The 25000-nt window shown below is 35.9% G+C and overlaps 1 protein-coding gene across 1 annotated transcript in view; it reads right to left on the reverse strand.

The window, feature by feature from the left end:
* Nucleotides 1-25000, reverse strand: part of tdrd1 (tudor domain containing 1) — a 136154-nt gene that overhangs the window by 36664 nt on the left and 74490 nt on the right. The window contains exons 13-17 of the mRNA XM_039775925.1: nucleotides 19674-19781; nucleotides 15379-15549; nucleotides 9365-9613; nucleotides 3392-3520; nucleotides 794-901 (exon numbers count right to left, since the gene is read on the reverse strand). Of these exons, the coding sequence (XP_039631859.1) occupies nucleotides 794-901; nucleotides 3392-3520; nucleotides 9365-9613; nucleotides 15379-15549; nucleotides 19674-19781 (765 nt within the window). The remainder of the gene's footprint in view (nucleotides 1-793; nucleotides 902-3391; nucleotides 3521-9364; nucleotides 9614-15378; nucleotides 15550-19673; nucleotides 19782-25000) is intronic.

The raw sequence follows: 25000 nt of genomic DNA on the forward strand, positions 1-25000 counted from the left end.
GATTCGAGGGTAAAATGAAACGCGCGTACATACTCAGTGCACCCCCTCTCAGGAATCGAACCTCCGACGTCGGCGCTAGAGGCGAAGCCTCTACCATTGCGCCACGGCGTGTAGCTTGTCTATTTGAGAGTATGTAAATGGGGTGTATATATATATATATATATATATATATATATATATATATATATATATATATATATATATATATATATATATATATATATATACACCTTCAGCGGAGAAGTGTGTTAAAGAAGTTATGAAAAAGAAAAGGGAACACGCTACTTCTCCGCTGCGAAGCGCGGGTATTTTGCTAGTGAATCTCTAAAATTGAAAAGAAATGTAGTGTATGAAAACAAGATGTGGCTACTAGAGATGAAACGAATCAAATCCTAAGACTCCTTAGATGACAGTCATTCAGAACTTTTGATGTGTCCTGCAGACACAGGGAAAGATAAGTGGCAGAGTTCCTCCTCTATAACTGGTGGAAATGACTGGTGTACAAATACAATAGCAAGAAATAGGTTGGTGTGTGGTATGGTTGTGTGGAGATTTTTGCACCTATTAAAAATTACATTTCCTTAGTGAATGCATGATAAATCAGGCTATACAATATTAAAGTAATCTACTATATATTAAAACATCCCAGGGAGCCTCTCTTCAAGAAGGCTTTCCCTACCCAAGACAGAAGTTCAAAGAGCAAAAATAGGTTTATTCATAATTATTATACAAAATGTTAGTTTGAGCCTTATATATTAATTAACAGTATACTGTAACAGAAGCAAACCCATACCAGGAAATATAGCACAGCAAGGATCGCCAATGGCAGGTATGAATGCATTTCCTTGAGACTTGGAATTTCTTTGTAACTCTGAACACAATTTTTTCAGGGCACACAAATCTGAAAGTTGCACAAAAGAAATTTTAATTAGGCAGGGAAAAAAAAAAAGTGAAACAATGTTATCACTGTTATTTACAAAAACGGCAGTGAGCTGGGTAATCAAGTAAACTGTACAGGATCACTAAAAACACTTCAAGCCATTCAAAAGACAGTTTCATATTTAAACATGAGTTAAAATTAGTAATGAATACATAGAAAATCACTGAGATAAGGGTTGGCTTTGGGAGGAGTCATAAAAAAGGTGCAGTGTTGCTCCCTCCTTTAAATTCCTGTACGTAAAACAGCAAATATAATTTTTACTTTTGATTGGTTTCTTATGCTTAACTGCACTGAGACAGATAGAGAGAGAGAGAGGTGGGAGGGGAGCATTTCAGGAATGGTATTTGCTGATCAAAAATAACAACAACACTAGCCTTTCTTTGAAATGGTGAAGGTACAAATTTGGCAAAGCTTTTGCTTTTAATATAAACACTGCATTTACAGGTCTGTTAAGTGCTAAAACAAAAAACCTAGCAAGTGATTTTTCATTGCTTAGCATATTTAGCACTTTGCTACTTCATTGCACTAGTTTACTTGATTTGTTTTACTATGTTTATAATGGTTTTTGCTAAAAAAAGATTTTTTTAGAAATATCTAGATTTTTGTAATCGAAATTCTGAACACTTTTTTTTTTTTTTTTAAACATTTCTACAGAATTACACGTCCATGCATAGAATCAGAATGATTTTGTTTGCAAGATTGGTTACAGTATAATTGCTAATGAAAAGAAATTCAGCCAATTTGGTGTTCATTTACTGGCCAAAGAACACTCTTTAAATAGGAGTAATTCTTAAAAAGGAACAAACAGGTGGTTATTTTACATGTACACTGAAAATCCTCTGAATGAAGAAATTAATAACCAAGTAAGTTTGTTCATATAATTTCAACTCTTGAAAACCCAGACAGCCAAATATTGTAGTTAAAATGAGTTAAAAGCAAACAAACCCAGATAATGGCTGACAAGGTTTTAATACATTTACTTGAAAATCTTAGTAAGTTATGAAATGATAATATTACACATAAAAGGGAAAGTGAAAAAATGTCTCTCTTTCAGTTTAGGGCCCATACATAATACAATTTTAATTTTAGACCCCAATATTGATCCATCACAATATGGTAGATGGTTAAGAACTTATTTTAAACATTATGATGTTCTAGGAGATGAAAATTATTTAAATTTTAAACATTCTGCAAATGCATGTACTACAATTTCCTGCATTACCTATATTCAAAGATTGCTTTCTTGTTGCATTACTTTTTGTGATGCAGTGATTGCCTTGCCAGGAAATTGCCATGCATCTTGAACATACAGTAATTTAAAAAATTAAATGAGAAATGGAAAATAAAGCATCTTCCAGCAATGCTGATTAACACAAATCTGCACTGCAGTAATACAGAAATACTGATCACTGCATGATTTTGAGGGGAAAAAAGTATTAGGAATGACAGCAAATTTTAAAAAATAACTTTGATATTCTTGAAGTTGAAGTTATTTGATAACATCCATGGCAAATATTAATCTGACCAGGAAATTTGTCATGTTAAGTGAACATTATTTATAAGTTAAACACACACACACACCAGCATAGGAATTTCACCTAAGTGTTTAAGAGTTATTTCAGGTTGACATGCCACTATAGTTTAATGTGTACAGGAGTTGGTGGTCAGGAATGCAGGAGCACCACTGGGAACAGTCCCATTCTGACCCTCTACACAATGAATTTAAAGTACAGCTAAAATGTATTATCTACAGAGGTTCTCAGATAATACAATGTATGCTGCACTGAAAATGCAGATGAGCAGTATAGAAAGGTGATAGAGAGACTTTGTTATTTTAATATATGGAAAAAACAAGCCACTTAGTACATTACCTATATAAGGACTTCAGAATGGATTTCTAATAAGCCCATAAACCCCTAAAGTCAGTCAATATAAGGGGTATTATGATGTGGTGGTTGTATAGACCTGGATATATTGTGTGTATGGTTTAAAGTCTGTCATTTAGGTAATATTTTAATACTCTTTTTTCTTATTTTATATAAAAAAAATGTGACAAATTCATAAAACTGTTAATTACAATTAAGATGCACTTTTTATTGAGAATAAAGATGTAAATGTTTCTGAGAAAAGGATACTAAATAATGATACTAAAATATAACATTAATAATATAGAAAATGTATGCTGCTATGTAACAGGAATAATGTTGTCCAAAGTTGTACTGGAACCTATATTCAAATATAATTTAAACCATATTAAGCAAGACTTAATGAAAGTGAACAATTACTCAATTAACTGCATTTTGGCATGAACAAGTATTACATTCAAAATAGGCAACAATGTAACAGAACACTAGTTGGATGTTAATAGATGTATAGGATTTAATGTGAAGCAATACTTAAATTTAACAAAACTAAAAAGAAAACCAAAGATATCAGGGCCAAATGCTTTACCTTCAGCATTAAAATACTGACAATAAAAATCTCCAGGACTGTTTATAACACTCAGAATCACATCAACTGCTTGATTCTGAGGTAAAGCAGAAGTTGACCACTCTGTCTTCCCAATTAAAGAAATCTTACCTAGAAGGGAATAGGACAGAAAATAGTTATTAATATCTAAAAACAGAAAATAATATAGAATATTTCACTGTTAATATACAGGACAGTTACAAAGCTAATAATTTAAGTTGTGACAATGTCTTGCTCTGTTAAACCACTGTAGCTAAGCTGTTATCACAAGATCTAGAAGTGTACTCATCAACATTACTGATCCAGAATGTAAATACAAGCAAGCCACTTAAATTGCCAGTTCCCTAACTGTAGAAGTATGAAATGCAACAATCCACATTTCTAAATCAGAAGCCATTTAAAACTTTTGAAACATGCCAGTTTTGGCAACACTTTTTAATGAAAAAACACTTTGTCATCATCATCATCATCATCATTATGTATGCACCCTCATGTGTATGATTCGCACATCTGCTACTGGTCAAGTACTACAATGGGCTCAACATAAAATTTTATGATCTTAATGATGATGCTAGAACATAACAGAATCACATGGTTAATTGCCTTTTCTTGCTTTTTATTATTTTTCTAATATAAAAACCAAGTACTACTTTAACCAGTGAATAGCCACGGTTAGCTCAAGTCAAACAAGTGAGGCTGAAAATGCACCATTGCAATATCTGTACTTTTGTGGGTGTACATGGAGATGCATGTAAATAAATATCATGGGGCCATTTTGTGATTGCCCAGGGAGAATTAACACATTAATATAATGATGTTAAAGATGCCTTTATAAGTTTCCATCATTTGCAGAAAAATTTAGGAAAATGAGGAATTGTCAACCTAAATGGCGGGCAGTCACCATATCTGGTCAAAACCATCAACATAGCCTAGTACATAATTACATGCAATGCCTTCAGACCCATCTGCCAGACTGCAGTGTCTTAAAGTGACAATGTGCAGTCCAGGTATTTTCTGTCCGTATCTATATTGTTTTTTTCAATTTTGGTCCAAAATAATTTAACCATCTGCAAGAACTACTCAACCTACCAGTCAATGAGCAGTTAATTTTTGGAATTATAATTTCCAACCATCAGACAAATGCCCCATGACATCCCCCTATAATAAATAGTGCTCATGAACAAAAAGTTCTGCGCTTTCATAAAGAAAAATAAAACTGGACCCAAAAAGCTCAACTCAATATTTATTAGTCTATGCAGCATATCCATAACATCTACTCAGAATTCCCTTGCAGTTTTAAAGCATTTGTTTTAAAAGGTTTAAGAAACTGACTTAGTAAAACTCCTGAGTGAATCTGATGTTCAAATGCAGAGTGACTAAGACACCTATAAAAGGCATGACTGGTAAGAATTGCCTCCCTAATCTGAATCTAAGGTGATGCTTGATTGTAGGCTCTCTTATCAAGTTTGTATCCATGTTAAAAAAAAATAAATACTAAAGTATCTAGTACTACTGAACATCAAAACACTGGCAATACATAGTTGTAAATACAGGTAAATAAACAGACACATTTTTTGTGACTTAATTTTTAGTAGTGTATTTTTCACGTTTTAATATAATTTACGTGTTAAGTCTTCCTGATATTTTTACCAACAAAAAAAAAATTTCCAGTGTTCCACCACTAAGTTTTAAAAAGAAATTTTAAAGGATATGTTTGGCATTTTTAAAGTCAAGTTATTTCTTCACAATCATGGTACACACAGTGTTTACTTGCCACATGAAACTACATTTCAAAGTGAAGCATATTTTATAAAAAGAAAAAAAAAGAGAAAAAGTCTTACTGAGTTAAAAAGTTAACCACATCTTGAAATTACATACATATTGCAAAACAGCACTTACATGTTTTTTGAAGAGAAAAAAAAAAAAGCAAACCATTGTTGTGTGGTTCGGTCATTTTAAAATGAGACTTGCTATGCAGCATCATTTAATGCCATGGGCAGTGATTCACCTCAGTTAAGTCACTACCAAGTAGACATTAAAATATTTGTGCCCAGATGTGAACTATTGACTCTGCTCTGTAGACAACTAGACGATAAGTGAAAAAAGTCACACTTACAAGCTGTTGTGATATGAGAGTTTGTATACAAGTTGATAAATATTTTGTATGTCTTTATTTGTAATTTAGACCATGCAATGTAATATTAGTGTTACATTAGTGAGAAACATTCATGTTTACCCCTGCCTTTTAGGAATGTGTCTCTTTGAATTTTACGACAGAGTTGGGGTTTGGGTGTGAACTGCCTTAAACAAGTTTGGCTAATGTTTCTCTGAAGTCTCTCAGTCAACCCCCACAGGAAAGTCAGGCTGCTTAACTGGCACACTTTAACTCAACAAATGGTTTTGGGGGTGGCAGGTGTGAAGATGTTATATCCCCCCATTGGTCTAAAGTATGGCTGTTTGTAACTGGCTTGTATCAGAAGCTTTTAAGTACGACGACGACCTATTGGCTCTAGGGGTTGGACAGAGAATCTATAAATTTGCTCACTCCCTCACACTCTCTCTCTTACCAAACCGATGCATGAACTGAAAAGGACAACACAATGAAGAGCACAGCTTGGCAGCCATACTGAGACAGGTATGTGGCCTGTTCTAAAGAAAGCCAACCACCAATGATACCTTAACTAGAGACATTTTAAATAACTAACAAGTCTGTGTGCTGCCTGAAACTACACATCACCATGTATCAGGCTGTATGGTTGCCAATATTCAAATGTACTTTGCATACTGTTATTATTTATGAATATTATCAATAATATATTATTTTATGTGTAACTTAACTCCTGCTTGCCTTTTACTACAACTAATTGCCTGAGGTTATAGATGTAGAAGGGAAGGTGGGGAGAAGTTATATACTATAATACCTTATAAACAGTAGTAAGTCTGGGAGATTTACAGCATTCTGACAAAGGCTACTTATTAATAATACAAAAGGGGAAAGTAGAGTAAAATATTACTCGACGAAGAAAAAACACAAGCGCTCACATCCTTTCACTTTATGGAACCTTATTTTGTTATTTTGTAAAGATATTGCCACTGCCATTGAATTGATAATGCAGGTGTATACTTCAATTAGAGAGAATACCGAGCACATATGTTGCATGCAATCATCTTCCAAACCCACTTACCCAGGGCAAGGTGTCAGGGATGCTGGAGCCTATCCCAGCAAGCACCGGGGGCAAGGGGAACAATCTCTAGAGAGAACACCAGTCCACACACAGGCCGAATTAACAACACCAATTAACCTAGGTTTAATCAGACTAAAACTGAAGATGACTAGTACAGATGTTTTAGCATAGATACATTGATAGCTCAGAGATGTCATTCCTACCTCATGGCACAGGGGTTCAGCATGTTCTTCCCATGTATTTATTGATGTATTAATATTAGTGAGTGCCAATGAGTTAACTCACTAAAAAAGTCCTCAATTCTTTTATTACCATATCCTCAGCAAGAGCAAGACATCATGCATTAAAAAATGTGATAATTGGTTTCTGGAATTTCAATTTTCCTTATCATGCACTCTGCACTTTTCATTTACTGACAAATTTGTGTGTGTGTACGACACACCATACACAGTATGACATGCAGGTGGCTTAGCTCTTATAAAAATCTAAGGCTATTATTAACAAATACATTGGAGTGTAATCAGTTCAGTTTGCATAGATTTGTACGAAGTACAATGAAACTTATTATATGCTCTTTTTAACAACACTGCAGGTCAGTATGATTCTCGCTCTGAAGGCTATGTAAAATAACACATAATGTAAGAGGCACTGTTTACGAAAAGATGTTACGATTTGAACGTGCATCTATCTGTTACTAGCAAAATACCCGTGCTTTGCAGCAGCGAAGTACTGCCTTAATATTTTTATTAAGAAGAAAATTAAACCTTTTTAAACTGAAGGAAAATATACCAATAATTATTTAAGGATCTCTTTGTATACCACATTGTCAGTTCGGCCCTCCAGTTGTAATATGACCAAGCTGTGCGCTGAGCTTACTCTTGAGCATGCCACATATAGTTGGCCATGTGAAAAGTAATCTTGTCTGAAATCTCACAGCTTGAATTGCTGCTGTCATGGCTGCGAGTTTCATGGTTTGTTTCAATTACGACAGTATTTGCAGGACTTGTGTTGAAGTGACATTCGGCATCTGTCAAGCGTTGTAAGCATACAACCGGTTTCATCGATAACTACACATCCAGCTTTTGAGAGTTTAAACATTCATAAACATCAAAGTGTCCACTACTGAAATCGTCACCTGTGAATCTAAGATGTTTAAGAGGCATTGTTGGTTGTCGAAAGGTGTAAAATATTTGGCCATTTCGGTACACTTGAAAGCGACAACCGAACAATTCAGAGGCAGCCATCAACTCACATGCAGAACCATAGGTGAAGGGCTTAAGCATTACACTCTTATAGTGCTCCTGTGTAGTATAATTATCTCATGTACCGTCATCAGTCCACACCTTGAACCTGTCCCAGTCATTCAATACATAAGATACAATGTTCCTCCGGATATCAAGAATGAGCCTGATATGGCCGTGCAATATGTAACAAAGAGAATGGATAAGGCAGGTGCCATCTCCGGGCATGGAAACCACTCGGTAAGTGACAGTTCTTTAATCGATGGTGATCACCTCGACAGACATGTTAATGGGGGTACGGTTGGAATGATAAAGGAAATGGGTACCTGAACAATGTAAAGACAGACTAAAATACCTACAAAAATAACTATAATCGTAATAAATGAACAATAAAACAGCGAAGAAGCCGTGGATTTTAAAAAAAGGCTGTAGTTATCAGCAGGGAGACGTGAATCCCGTGGCGAGGCAAGGAAGGGAATGTAGAGACTGGAGCAACGGACGACCTTATATAGGCAGGCAGCCAACAACATGGGTGGTGTTGGGATGGGGGACCCAACGGCGCCTCACACGGTGACACAGCTGCAGGCTATGGACGTATATATGTACGTAAGTAGGATTCAGTTAGCGTCGGGAACCCGCGTACCAAATTTCTTGAAGATGGGCCCTTAAGTAACAAAGACCATTGAAAATTTCAATATGGTGGCCAACAGTGGCGTCATACCATCGAAATAAGTACGTACATCGGTTTCGGTTAGCGCAGGGAAGCCGCCTACCAAATTTCGTGAAGATGGGGCCATAAATGAAAAAGTTCAACAAAGCGGACGTTGTCGACCGTTATGACCGTTATGTGTAGAATTTCGAAATGAAACCTGTTTAACTTTTGTAAGTAAGCTGTAAGGAATAAGCCTGCCAAATTTCAGCCTTCTACCTACAGGGGAAGTTGGAGAATTAGTGATGAGTGAGTCAGTCAGTGAGTGAGTGAGTTAGTCAGTCAGTCAGCGAGGGCTTTGCCTTTTATTAATATAGATTATACGCCATGGCAGAACAGAACCTCTGAAGAAACAGAATTGCGAAAGTAGGATAATATAAAGGAAATAGTTTGGTAAAGGGTTCACCTTTGTTGTCAGAAGCACACCTCATCAGACACATTTTCTTAAATGGAAACCTTTGGTATTTTAAAGTGAACATAAGTTTTAATGCTTTTCTTTTCTACAAAATTGAACATTAATACTCATTAACTCAATTATCAAAAATAAGGGAAAGCTAGATATTTTTAAAATTAAATTATTAAATATGCCTTACTTTAGAATGCATTTTCATGTGGGAAATTAATATATGCAACTATTTTGAATAACTTCAGCTTGAAAAACATTCTGAACTTATCCTTTAACACTGCTACTACAGTATCAGTTTAACAAAAAATACATTGTTTAATAAAGGTCTACGATAGTTTATAAAAAACAAATTCTTATAAACAATTATTTTTGCAAAATAATTTGTGATTTTTCAACAGTGACAATTTTACTCACCATTTCGCTCTTTAGAATCCTCTTGAAAAGGAGTTTGAAATGTATCCATGTTATCAGCAACACCATAACCAATTAATACAAGTTGCTCTGCAATATTTATTTGTGGATCACTGTACTCATCCATCAGTTCAACTAATGCTTTTCGTCCTTTGTGACCAATGACAGTCACATTGAGAAACTTACCACCCACAATATTTTTTATTAGCTGATTTGCAGCTGGTATCCAGGCATCTGAAAGTGGCTTTATACCTACAGTTGTTTTAAAGTAGAAAACATTATCTAAGTAATACTTAATATTATATAAATTAAATTGATAAAATAAATTTTAAATAATGACATTTTGCTAATGTTACAGCTTTCTTTATAGCCTCACCAAGATACAGTAGCATGCATACCTTGCAACACCAAATGCCGTTAAACAAAAGATTTACACAGTTTTAAAGATAAACTCAAATACAATACTACAAATGTAAATTGGAATAGTGTAATTTGATCAGACCCTTTTAAATGTCAGACCAACTAACTATGTTATACAAATTTTTAATAAAAAACTATATATTTATTATCTAAATTTAATAACCACTAAATAACAGATTCTTTACTACTTTCATGTAAAAGAACACAATACCAAATCTATGTATTTGACATAGGGGGCACTACATAAAGGAATTCCAAAAGAAATGTAACATTTAAAAAAGGAAAATCTCCAGGAAATCACAAGTATATTTAATGTCACAGACAAAAAAAAAAAAGACTCTTTAATGCCAGCATCACACTACAGACCTCAACAAGACTTCCAGTCACAGTTCATATGACATTAAACAACTAAAGTTAATAAATCTGGTTGAGACTCGAGGATAATAATTTATACAACCAAGAATCTCAGAAGGTGACCGATTACATGTTTCTATCTTAACTTAAAAATCACAGTTCCAAATCTCAAATAACACCTCTCACACAGCATAAAATGACCTAATTTTGACAGTCAATCAGTCAAAAGAATACTAAAGTAAACAAATAACTTCATTCTTTGCAGCAGCCATTATTTTGGCCATTGTAATTGTGGCCACATGTTTATTGATTATTAACTCTTGCAAAAAAACAGTCCAGCTCTTCAAACTTCTGAAACACAAAAGACAGTCAAATCAATTTCATGGTACAGAGTCATTGAAAGTTGGCTATTAAGAGTGCTACAACTGAATTACTATATACCTAGGTGTTACACTACAAAACTGGTGGTAGCAGACATGTCCTGCTACACACCATAATTATCCTGAGTATATAAATTAAGATTATGACTGAAAATCATGAGAAAGTCATATAGTGTGATGCCAGCCTAACTATGAATATCAATCATGTCAAGGTTTATGTTTTAACTTTTTATATGCTACATATTTGATTTCAATACAATTTCCAAATATAAACATATATTTAATTTATTATATAAGGCTGCTTGCAAATTAATTTTATTAACAAATGTGCTAATCCCAGGTTTGTTGTAAGAACACAAAATTTCTCAAGCTAATGAATAAAAAAAATGAACACTTCACAAATTAACAGCATCGACATGTGTCGATTTAGCACACTTGTCTTTATAATCTTTATAACCATGTTATCTGTCAAAGTCAGGCAATATATTTAAAAATATTTTAAACCTGCTGTCCTTGTGTGCCTGAACCTCTCATTACTGGTACGTCCTAAGGCCGGAGTTATACTTCACGTGACACGACGCATGCTGCAGCAGACGTTCCTGCTACACAAGCATTGTAGTACTCACACTTCCGCGCGTACTTTATGTAAATTTGGAGGAATCACCAGGTGGCAGTGCAAGATATTATCACGGTGAGAACATGTTCGCCTTCTATGTGTTGTGAATTGCCAAGAACACTCGTTAAATTCTGACACGTTACCGCAATCTCTCTGAAAATTATGTTTATTGATTAAATCCATCAATCCAGGGATGTGTACATTCCAGCAAGCATTGGGCACGAGTTAGAAACAATCCCTGGACGAGGCCTCAGCTCATCGCAAGGTGAATACAAGCACTCGCATACACTAGCGTCATTTTAGCGGAACTAAATCCCCAAATCTGCATATCTTTGGAAGGAAACCGGAGCACAGTGTGGAATACAAGCAAGAAATACCAGCAACATAACTCCCTGCAAGACAGCAGTGCTATCACTCCACCACCGTGACACCCCCATGTGTGTAATTATTCCCCCATGTGTGTAATTATTAACAGTATTCATTATTTAAACGAAATTATATGTAAAATGTAACATACACACTTTAATGCATTTCATCATGAAAGTGGTATCAAGTACAAATCTAAAGATTCTAAATGTGCAGAGAGTTGGAATATCATACATTTAATTAGTTCTGTATGGTGATGTATTGCTGCTTGCCACTGGTGTCCGGTTCAAGAAGCTTGTAGCGATTAAAAACTGGGATGATGTTTATGATGGTCTGCATTAGTGATAAAGTAAGCTACGAGGTTAAAGTGGACATATCGAGATTAAAGCCAAAATTTCCACTTTAATCACAAAATATACGTTTTCACCATGTCCTTTAGTTTTTTCTCAATGGCTCAAATATAGCGCTATACATTATGTTGCTGTTGTTAAGTTGCAAAAATAAAAAAAAGACGGCACAAAAGATGGTATGTGAGACTTTTAAAATTGTATTGTGTCATTACGATCGGGAATATGCGACACTTGAATATAAAAGCACCACGAATGCATCTGTATGTTGGCATTTTGCTTCACCACATCGAAGCATTCATCAAACAGCGAAACACGCACATCGATCCCCGTAGGATCTGCATAGAGGCTTTCTGTCACATGTAGATAGTAAACAGAGACACTGATGTCACGTTCTGACTTTTAGCACACTGCGCCCCCCCCGACTTTTTGCTGGTACTGCAACTCGTTCACGCATCGCGCTAATTTCTGAGAACCTGCTCAGAGGATGCGAGAAATGAACGCTGGGAATGCGTGGCAGCCTATTTTTGAAAGCAACTCTCAGCGTGCCTCCTATGCTTTTACTCCTACTTCTTCCTTTGACTAATCAGACTGCTCTGAGGGACCAAACACAAAAGAGATCTTAAAGTTTTATTATATAGTAGATTATGTTGACCCTGAAGGGCAAAGTGCAAACAAAAAGGAAAAAAAAAAGAACATTTTATTTTGTTTTTTCAGTTTAACATGAGAAGCAAACTAAAAATTAACATGAAAAATCAAAACAGAAATGACATCACTAGAGAACAAGGAAGCTGGTGGATAAGCAAACAAACATTCCAGGAAGGCATTTCACTCAACTAGAGTGGTCCTTTAAAAACATATTTCCCCACTTTTCAATTTAGTAGATAGATAGATAGATAGATAGATAGATAGATAGATAGATAGATAGATAGATAGATAGATAGATAGATAGTAGTGTGAACTTAAAACAGCAGCGCTCTCCTTGTTTGGAGACAGACATTGATTTAAGTCTGGGGGCATCGCCGGTGCTGCTTATTCCAGTTGTGCCATCTCAGGTGCGTCTCATAGTAGATATGCTGCACCCAGGCTTACAAGAATATCTGCATTGAAAGGGAAACAGACACTTTGAAAGATTCAAATATTTATAGGAATTATCCTTATGTGTCCTTTTTTATAACAGTGTATGTTGTTACCAAAATTTTGCTGAGTATAAGTGATAGTGGATGTCTATGATTGTATTATGCAATGGACTGGTGACTTGTGCTGCCGACATACAGTAGCTATGGGCTCCCGTCAACCTTGAACTGGATACGTGGATTTAAAAGTGGACTGGTGGATGGACAAAGAGATTCAAATAAAGATGTTTCTTTCTACAGGGTGCTGACTAAGGCATGAGACTTTAAATCACGAAGTTGTCGGTTACATTCCCACTTCCGTTTCATTATGCCATCTTAGTATGTTACTTAACATGTTTGTGGTTTAGGGTTGCACATGCAGTGCCATATTATCATGCCAGCCTCTAGGCACAATCCCTGGACACTGAGGAATCTATGAATTGGCACACTCACCTCAAGTGAAGTAAAGGTTGCAGCGCCTTTGGCTATGTTGGAAGCACTGGTTGCCAGTCCGTGGCAAAGTACAGTCACAGACACTTGTATTCATTCATACTGATAAAGTTTTTGGTTATGTTCCAGTGTTCCTGAAGGACAGGATGGAAACTCACACTCAAGTCTTTAGGAAAAATCCCCTCACTCAATTTAATATTATACTTTACAGCATTATGAAATTAATTTGTTACTGGCATAGTATATGCAGTAACAGCAAAAAGTACAGGGTGAAAACTAAAATGAAGTTCTGCAATAAAGTTTCAAAAGGATGCAAACAGACTATTAGTTCAGGAATGTTCCAAAACACAGTCTTAGTCAAAGTTCAGATCAGGCAGATATTTGTGAGTAAGCACCTGAAAGGCCAATATTTCTTTGCAAGTTTTGTGAATAGTGGGGGAGCCGGAATGTGTGGGATCTAAGATAACAAACAGTGCTTCCATCCAACATCCTTATTTTGCATGGATAATACCAAGGTCCTGATGATTAACTAATTATTTGAACTACACACAAAATTGCCATAGCAGACCATGATTCAGCTGGTCATTATGCTTTTTGCCGACTTTCCTCATTCTCCTCAGTAAAGGCAACACACTTTAAAATGATAGGTGGTGTTTCTGAGGGACCATGACATCACCAGCCATACCATCTGCACTTCAGGGCAGATAATCCACCTGAAGGTAAGCATGTCTGGGTGTGGTCAGTACTGAGATGGGTGACAAACCAGGAAAATGGGATGCTGCTGATAGTGGTGTTGATGAGGCCAGCAAGGGGCACTACCCTGCAGTCTGACATCCTTAGGAGACATAAAACTGAGGTCCTGACTCTCTGCGCTCATAAAAAAAATCCTTGAGAGCCTTTTGAAAAAGCAAGGTGTACCTTGTTGTCCTGAATAAATTACCATAACAACCTTGTGTATTGTGATCCTTAATCGTCTCCTCTCTCTCACTACTTCAACACCTGATAGCTAATGCATGGTGAGCGTTCTTGTGCATTGCATCATCCAAGTGGATGCTGCTCATCTATGTAAAGAACTCTGAGTAGCTAGAAAAGTGCTATATAAATGTAGTTATTTAATTTAATTACAGATACTAGGAGATGATCATAGAAATTTGGACAATTAAGAACTTTGAGCTACTTAAACTTTCCAGTGCAGTCTTGTTAATGTCAAAAGGAGCACTGTCCCCATCCAAGACCCCTGAAATCAATAATTAATTCCTTTGTTTTGTCAACACTAATAGGAAGGCTGTCATTTAGTAAGAAGTTTAACACTGCTCCCTGTAGGACGTATCAATATTTCTGCCAATCAGTCCCACTACTATTTCATTATCCTTAAGATTTAAATGCTAAGAGACCAATGCTACTTCCGTTTTAATGCTGTATGATACCGGGGCGATACCACTCATTAAAGCAACACTGCTTTTTATTATTATATTAACATGCAGCAGTATTTAATTAGAAAGCTTAAAATAGTGAGTTGCAAATATATGGAAACAATGGTGATAGAGGCAAGCCGCAAGCAAACAAAGTAGACAGAAAGCGGTGCTTTAGTATAACTGGAAATGTGTAGCAGTAAGTGTCAGATTTTCATCAGATTCAGGACACAATATGGTGAATACAAAATAAATTTTACTTATTGTACCCACAATATTGTGGGTACTAAATCCAAGTTCATAATTTATAAAGCTACTCTTTCATGTGCACACTGGTATCCTTGAAAATTCTATTATAAGCCTCTGAAGACAATTTGGGGCAAGTAAAATTACTAAATGCAGCTTCAGTCACCTTCAATCTCTGAAAAAAACACCTGGGGTGAATGACATCATGAATATATAGCAAAAAAATAATGTCATTTAAAAAATATCACACATAACTTTCAATTTTGCACTAAATGAAAGTATTGCATTGAGTCAAAATATATATAACATACCTGCTAAAGCACAAGAGATTGCCTGGAAAGGTAGTTCCAAAAACTTTGAATCAATTGGACAAAGTCGGTCTAAAGATACCTCTTCAGAATTTCCAAAATCAACATATACCACATGGATCTTCCCATCTGTTGTGTAGCCTAGAACAGCTGCTCTATACCACAGATTGTCCTCTAGAAAAGAAAAGAAAAGAGAAAAAAAAAAAAAAAAAGGATGATGTAAAATTCTATAATAATTTAGTATTACTTTTCGGTTGCATGTGATTATAGAAAATATTGAGAAACTATGTTGTATATCTAAAACAAACAAGAATATAAAATAAATAAATACCACCAAGTCCATTCATTTGTTTTTTGCTGTTTGATATACAAATATGGATAATATAGCAGGTATCAATGCTAAATCAACTGTCAGCTCCTTGAAGGGCACTTCTTAACTTCGCTTACTATATCTGAAATACAGAAAGAGTCATTTTTGCTTTATGCCCTCCCCCACCATAACCTATCTATGGGGGAGGAGAGAAAGCTTTAGATTCGTCAAAAAATTTCAATCTCCGATTTTCAACAGATCTTGACATTTAAGGGCCCCAGATACCAAAAACATTGATAACTTGATGATAGATGTGTGTTTGTCTGTGTGTCACAGTTTCTAGAGGACAGACTAGAGCAAAAAAAAGCTGTATGGAAAAACACCAGAGTCAAAACCTAAGCCCGTTATAAGACAATAATGTGCCAATTAGTTTTTGAGACAAATGTGTAACAAAAAAAATTTTCTCAGTCCAACAATCACAAAAATTCAGAAAAAGTTATTACACACGCAAAATAAAAAGCAAAAAATGGGTTTCTTCCCCGTTTCCTTAAAATCTTAGCTTTGTAATGTTGCCAGTTACTTTCTATACTTAAAGGTTGTGTTACTTCTCAATGACAAACTTACCTAGGCTTCACTTAGTACATTTGTATGTACAGTTTGAAACTGTTTGATTTCCATGTTTTACCAACTGCAAGGCAGATAGTAAACTGAAGTAGTTTGTAGTCAGAATGGCAAGAAATAATTAGAATATTCCATTTTCAATGTAACTTGTGGGTCTTATAATAGAACTTCCCACAGACTATGCACTAACATATGGGCAAACATTATAACATTACCCAGCTAACGGCTCTTATATACACTATACATCAAAACAGTGCTTTACATTTTCTTAAAAGCCAGTGCTATTGTCCTCCTGCTTGCACACTGTACATTGCAAGCTCATAATACACTCAGCTTGTTTGTATGCATGATAAGAAAAGGCAAAAGATGCTCAATACACAAGCCACAATCAAACACAATGACGTGCAATTTTCTACACTTCAAGCCAAATCGCATTTTGCTATTCAGAAGATGGCAGAAACAGATCAACTGAGGATATTGTGTTTGAGTGAGTAAAAGAATCCCGAAACTTCTAGTTTCCCAAAAAACTACTAGCTTCCAGTTGCCATTTATATTAAATCATTTAATGATGCAGCAGATCCCAATAGAGCACCATGACCGTAGCAATTTTAAATGAACCTGGAACAAATCGCTTTTGAATAATTGCAATAACATTACTGAATACCACTACATGTGGTAAGTTGCAGCAGTTGGTTAGATTACTGTGTCCCGTGCGAAAATACTCATGCAATTATTCAATTGATAAAAGTAATATATTTTGTAAACAGAGTCTAAAAAGCCCCCCCAACCCCCAATACATAGCTGATCACCACATAATTAACCAGTGAGCTCCACAGTTTACAATATTTAACACACTTTGTATTGCCACCTCTGGGGCTTTTCTTTTTTATATGTCTTGAACTTAAATCAGACACTTAATGCTTTCATCTTCATATCACAGTTATTTGCTAAAATATTTGGTAATCAATCTATGTGTTGCTATATTTCATAATCCAAAGTTACTTTAAACCAAATCACCAAACTGTACACAAAAAATATTCACATAGGGTGGGCATAAAACAAACTAACTGTGTCAGCTAAAGTCCAACTGTCATAGAATTTGCCTATAGGCTTTCCATGGCAAGTTTAACTAACCGATTACTATGACGGGGGCAAAAGTGTTGTGCATCCTTTGTAAACTTTTAGCAATACAGTGATCCCTCGCTATATCACGCTTCGACTTTCGCGGCTTTACTCTATCGTGATTTTTTTCTGATACACGCTTACGTCACTACACATGCGCTTTCTAAGAACTTTTATCTAAGCCCCACGATGGCTCCTAAACATGCTGCTTTTTCTAAGCCTTCTGACAATAAAACTAAGTGCCGGAGGAAGATGCTTACTATCCAGGAGAAGGTGAAACTCTTGGATATGATCAAAGATGGCAATACCCTACAAAAGACTCCTCACGCATATGAAAAGACAGCGCCAGCAACTGCCTATCAAGATGTTCTTCAGCTGTGCACCCAGATACCCACTGCCTACTCTTAGTACTCCTTCAGCGGATGAAGACAATGATGCACCTGCTGAAGATACTGCACCACCTGAAGACTCTCCTACTGAGGTTGTGCCTTCATAGGTTAGTGGTTGTGTGTAAGAACTGTGTGTGTGTGTAATTAAATGTACAGTACAATAATATACTATATAAAAGCGGTAGGGATTGTCCTTCCGTCCCGTGAGGGCAAAGCGTAGTGGTATTCCGCTTATCACAGACTTACTACTTGCGGCTTGCGGTACGAAGTGACGTGATGTGAGCAGAGTTCTAGTGCTCCCATCGTTCCCTTGCTTTTATGCGCAATGCGCTGGAAAAATAGACAAAATGATGTCTCTGGAAATAATTAATGTTGATGGAGTACAAATGCCTCACCGCGTAGTAAATATCAGGGGAGATGGTGCTTGCTTATTCTCATCTATAGCTTATTTAGTGCATGAAACTCCGTCTTTAGCGGTACAGATTTGGGCTGACATTGTACAACTTTGGACAGGCACTCGAGGGGATAAAAAAAACGTAGGTTTTTGGGAGATGTTATGAATGGGCACTTTAATGTTCTCATTCCCTACACTTACATGCCTGATGTACACAAGGAGCGCACACAAATTGAGGATAAAAGTCGGTCGCCTTAAAAGGCGGGTGAGCCTAGTAATAATATGATATTTGTAACGTCTAATATGTCTTATTTTCTCTTATTTTGTCTAATATATTGGGTAATACGAGTGTAATGGTGACTAAAGTGTGTTATTTCATGTCTAGAGGGCTCTAATAATGTTAAAAAACTTATCTAGAACGTCGTAAACAGGTTTTCTATACTCTAACTGCAAAAATATTCGATTTATAAATAAAGAATCCTACTTCGTGAAAATTCATTTATCACGGTAGAGTCTGGAACGGATTAACCGTGATAAACGAGGGTTCACTGTACGAGCTCCTGACCTGCTTCACTGTGTACTCAAACTTAGTTATGAAGGACAGCATATTCAGATGGAACACTGTTTAACAGTAGGTATGGGGCAATTAGTTTTTTTTAAGAAATAGAAACAACAGATTTTTATTTTCACCTTTTTAAATTTTATTTCAGTTAGTTTGTGCAGTGTTAATTTTTCATGATTTATTCTGCTTTTAGTCACATTATTATTTCTATTAATAATGCTTTTTTAGTTGCATTATCTACAGCTTTCATTAACTATAATAAAACTTGATAGGTATTTTACAATTTAGCTAAGTTACATACAGTAATCATGTAAATTGAATAATGAATAAAATACAGCTAAAATCATATGGTATAAAACAGTAGACCGTTCAGTTAATTGGCTAATCCAGTTAATTTTTATTACTAAATGAAACCAACTCTCTCAACTCTATGTTTTACTTAATAAATTCTTTAAAGTTCATTCAACTATTAAAGAACACAAATCTCATACAAGAAATGCCAATTCTCCAAGTCACCAGTTTGTATAGTCGATAACTTGGAAAGTTTTGCTCTTAACTGCTGAATGATAAGTGAATAGTTTGCTCAAAATAGTGGTGTCAGGTTAAGGTAGTAATAGTATTATTTAACAACTGATGAAATCGGGTACAGTATAGCTTGTTTTGACTAGCCAAAAAAAATGTTTAAACCAAACAAATCTCTTCACCTTTTATTCAAATATGATCTAAATGTAATATTACTGTACAAACATCTGCTAGATAACTGACATCATAAAATACAGTACATCATATGTTATATTTTTCCCTACCAAGGCCACCCAATTTGTAGAAAACAGTGTAACAAAACAAAACAAAACAAAAAGAAATTTCATTAAATATCTCCTTTACAGGTCAAAATCCTACCTGTGAACTGTGAACAGCAGAATGAACTAGGACTTGGATGGAAATCTTTCGAAGCTGGACTCTGCATGCAGTACTCCCTTAGACGTGTCTGCAGTTCCTGAATTAATCCTAGTAAAATAGTAGGTTAAACTTAATTTTACTCCATTTGATCCATGCGCTTACACATAACAAAATCTAATTACTTAATCATACTACCAAATTTTGATATTTGTATTATGAATGCATTTGCAAAGTTTAAAGTTCCAAATGTGCACCAACAGTAATACTAAAGTCACGGTTTATGCACTATTATAACTGATTCTAAGCAACAGGTACAGTGCATCCGCAAACTATTCACTGCACATCACTTTTTCCACATTTTGTTATGTTACAGCCTTATTCCAAAATGGATTAAATTCATTTTTTTCCTCAGAATTCGACACACAACACCCCATAATGACAATGTGAAAAAAAGTTTACTTGAGGTTTTTGCAAATTTATTAAAAATAAAAAAATTGAGAAAGCACATGTACATTAGTATTCACAGCCCTTGCCATGAAGCTCAAAATTCAGCTCAGGTGCATCCTGTTTCCCCTGATCATCCTTGAGATGTTTCTGCAGCTTAATTGGAGTACACCTGTGGTAAATTCAGTTGATTGGACAGGATTTGGAAAGGCACACACCTGTCTATATAAGGTCCCACAGTTGACAGTTCATGTCAGAGCACAAACCAAGCATGAAGTCAAAGAAATTGTCTGTAGACCTCCGAGACAGGATTGTCACGAGGCACAAATCTGGGGAAGGTTACAGAAAAAGTTCTGCTGCTTTGAAGGTCCCAATGAGCACAGTGGCCTCCATCATCCATAAGTAGAAGAAGTTCAAAACCACCAGAACTCTTCCTAGAGCTGGCCGGCCATCTAAGCTGAGCGATCGGGGGAGAAGGGCCTTAGTCAGGGAGGTGACCAAGAACCTGATGGTCACTCTGTCAGAGATCCAGAGGTCCTCGGTGGAGAGAGGAGAACCTTACAGAAGGACAACCATCTCTGCAGCAATCCACCAATCAGGCCTGTATGGTAGAGTGGCCAGACAGAAGCCACTCCTTAGTAAAAGGCACATGGCAGCCCACCTGGAGTTTGCGAAAAGGCACCTGAAGGACTCTCAGACCATGAGAAACAAAATTCTGTCTGGTGGTCTGATGAGACAAAGATTGAACTCTTTGGTGTGAATGCCAGGTGTCACGTTTGGAGGAAACCAGGCTCCGCTCATCACCAGGCCAATACCATCCCTACAGTGAAGCATGGTGGTGGCAGCATCATGCTTTATGGATGTTTTTCAGCGGCAGGAACTGGGAGACTAGTCAGGATAAAGGGAAAGATGACTGCAGTATTGTAGAGAGACATCCTGGATGAAAACCTGCTCCAGAGCGCTCTTGACCTCAGACCTGGGGTGACGGTTCATCTTTCAGCAGGACAATGACCCTAAGCACACAGCCAAGATATCAAAGGAGTGGCTTCAGGACAACTCTGTGAATGTCCTGGAGTGACCCAGCCACAGCCCAGACTTGAATCAGACTGAACATCTCTGGAGAGATCTTAAACTGGCTGTGCACCGACCCTTCCCATCCAACCTGATGGAGCTTGAGAGGTGCTGCAAAGAGGAATGGGCGAAACTGGCCAAGGATAGGTGTGCCAAGCTTGTGGCATCATATTCAAAACGACTTGAGGCTGTAATTGCTGCCAAAGGTGCATCGACAAAGTATTGAGCAAAGGTTGTGAATACTTATGTACATGTGATTGCTCAGTTTTTTAATTTGTAATAAATTTGCAAAAACCTCAAGTAAACTTTTTTCACATTGTCATTATGGGGTGTTGTGTGTAGAATTCGGAGGAAAAAAATGAATTTAATCCATTTTGGAATAAGGCTGTAACATAACAAAATGTGGAAAAGTGATGCGCTGTAAATACTTTCCGGATGCACTGTACATTTAAATAAAGCAATATTCTTTATTTAATCTGCTAAAAAGGGAGAGTGGAGATAAGGCACCTCAGGAATTATTTCTTTACAGAAAACACTTTAGACAAAACTGCAAACTTACTGAATAGGTAAAACTGGCAATAAAACTGCACTGCTTCTTTTTCTTTTATACTTTATTGTGTGAACTACTTGGCTGATAGATGACTTATTTTAAATCCCTCCTAGTTTACATGCTTTTCAGCATGACTGTACCAGCCACTGAAAAGCCTCTAATCAGTTGAATAAAAATGCCTTTAAAAGTAGAGGGTGAAAGGGGGCTAGGCAGTTTTTACATCGATTTAAAGTGTAGTAAACCACATTATGATGAAACTTCTGCAGTTCAAGCAAGCTGAGAAAGGGACTGTTAATTAAAACCCCTCACAAAAACAAATTTAACACAGTAGTGCTTCCATCATAATCTCCAATCTCAGCTCAAGAATTTATTTCAGCCTTGAATGAGCAGGGTAAAACACCAGTATGACACCACTGTCCTTGATGAAACCAATAATTGCAAAAAAAAAAAAACAACAGGCAGGGGGGGTCAATCCAAATGTTCAGTGAAATTCTATGAACTTTACTGAGAGCTGCTCATACTACAGCTTATTATTTAATATTGAACAAATATAATTGAATTAGCAGCCCAATTCCAGTTACCCAGGACAGTCAGCTTTATAAAAAAAAAAAAAAACACTTCTCGTCAGACAAAGGTGCTCCTAACAGACTAGCATCCATATTAGATGGTCCTATAACATTAGAAGTGAGAACAAGACCAACCTGTGACTGTGTTTTGTGGGATAGGAAGTTTATTCACTGGCAGAGGAGTTCAAAAACACTAGCAGAGTTTACAATTGGCTAGAGAAGGTGGAAAATGGCCAATATACACTTCCAGAGTAATATTAGCTTTTGTACTGATACACACTTAAAACATTGACTGCTAGATCATTTATTACCAGGACACATCAGTACAGGTCTATGCATATATGATAAAGAACTCAATGAAAGCTTGTATAAACTAAAAAAATATATTTTAGAAAGCAACAATTTTATTACCTACAGCAACTCTGCCAAAACTCTGAAACTGCAAATAAATCCAATGGAAAAAATGTAAAGAAACTGTTCATTACAATATTTTCATCAGCAGCATAACTAAAAGTCTCTATCTGAATGAAAATCCTTAAAGCATGGCACCATTCAGAAGGCAAGCTTTGAAACACATGTAACAAAAATATAACATGTTTCTTTGCAGCAGCGTTATATCATTTGTGCAACTAAATAACTTTGGACTGTCTATTTATAACGCTGTTTTCCGCAAGCTGCTGCCACCTAAAAAAACTTTTATGGCAAAAGTATTAAATGGCAACACTTTATTGGTAACCAAGATGTGGCATCAGAGACAGGCAGCATTATGACTGCGTCTACAGTGGCTGTATACTGAGACCCTCATCAGGGTCAATGAGATACGAGTTAATTTATACCTTGCATTCAAAGTGTTAATAATCACAGAGGTCAACAAATGTATATGTAAGCTTAGAAAAAGAGCTCATCCTGAAATGTAGTAAATGTGTCCAGAGAGCACACGCCTCTAGTTACCTTTAATATCCAAAACTAAGTAACAAAACTGACCAATATACCTCTGGAAATCAATTCATCTAAACTGCAGATTATGTCTAACTAGAATCAAAGTTTCCCATTTCTAGAAGTTTTACAAGACACTGTCACAACATTGAGGTACTTGTATTACATTCTTCTATACCCATTGTCCTCAAATGCGATTTACAAATAAGCATAACTTCTTCTTTGTATAATAAACAAACAAAATGTAAACAGACTAACCTATGAAGTTGCATCATGTCCCAGACTATCCAAAAAGCAACCATTAACTCATTCATACCCAATAGGGAAAAATATAGAAATGTAAAACTAAATATTCCTAATTCAGCTCAGCAAAATCTAAATAAAATAATGACACTTAATGATAGCGCTCCATAACAGGCAACACTCCAACAGGATAACAAAACATGTACAATTAGAAGTAATAACCCTAATTGTTACAGCTCAAGTACATAAAAAGTCTTTATTCATCATTTTACCATTTAATCCCCTTATCTCACCAAGACTAACAAGCTATCACTAAACTATACAAACAGTAAACTATAAGAATTACTGTAACTAAAAGGTAGCAACAAACCCTATAAACATAGGCCTCAGAAGAAGAGAACACAGCCATAAAGTGGTATTCTCTCCCTTGTGTGGAGTAAGGTGCATTTACTCAACGAGTGGACCAATATTCAAATCCTCTAAAAACCAAAGAACTTTTTTTTTTTTTTTTTAAACTTTTTCTGGAAGACCCCAAGACATACTTTCTCACAGGCTGATACAAAATAATAATGAAAACAAATGTGGAAAACAACCAATGTAAAATAGTAAGTAGAATATACATTGTATACAAAATTATATTATTTTAAAAATATCAGCATTTAGGTATAAAGGACCCAATATCTCCATTACAAAATTACCAATAACATACAGAATCTAAAATATTGTAAACAGGTAAATGCATAAGGAAATGCTGCAGCCAAATGTACCAATACAAACATGAAGAATTCATAATAAAGGAAAGACTCTAGAAAGCATAATCTACAACTTTCAATGCTGATTCAGTCATTTTTAAAATTTGCTGTAAGGAAACATTAATCAGTGTTAGTCAAGGAGGGTAAATATTAAAAAGTTTGCAAATACTTAATTTTTGGTTATTTAAATCATCGGGTTATAACAGCCTAACTTCTTACAGCTGTAGCAGCCCAATACTATGGAAAAAGAGAGTAGCCCAAACCCCTCCTAAAACAAAACACTTGTAATACCCACTCTCTGTCAGTCAGTGCATTTATATGTGTTTTAATAAGTCGGGTAGTAAGAGAAACCAGGTTTCTAAAATGCCATGTAAACCCTTTTTCTGGTAAGGGAAACAAGGCTATTGGCCTTTGAGATACCTTGTTAACACACCTAGATTTCTTAGCACATATTGGCCATATAAACTCAAACAGGTTACAGTTAAGGATTTTGTAGTCCATGAAACTTCATTGAACTCTGTTCACCTGCTTAGATTTGTACGTGCTTTTAACAGGTAGAAGTTACTAAAAGATAAATATTTTGCGGCAAATGCTCAGGTAGTCATAGTATTCTTTCTCCTAGTTAAAATAATCTGTCTCGATCTTTCAGAAATTTCTAAATTTATGTGGAATATACATTGTTAAGTTCTGCAGTATGATCAACAGTGTTGGAGCAAGAATACTGTTAGGATAGCATGTTAAATGTACCATGAGTTAAATAGTCTG

The sequence above is a fragment of the Polypterus senegalus genome, chromosome 1 (assembly GCF_016835505.1).
Source record: "Polypterus senegalus isolate Bchr_013 chromosome 1, ASM1683550v1, whole genome shotgun sequence".
Classification (NCBI taxonomy): domain Eukaryota; kingdom Metazoa; phylum Chordata; class Cladistia; order Polypteriformes; family Polypteridae; genus Polypterus; species Polypterus senegalus.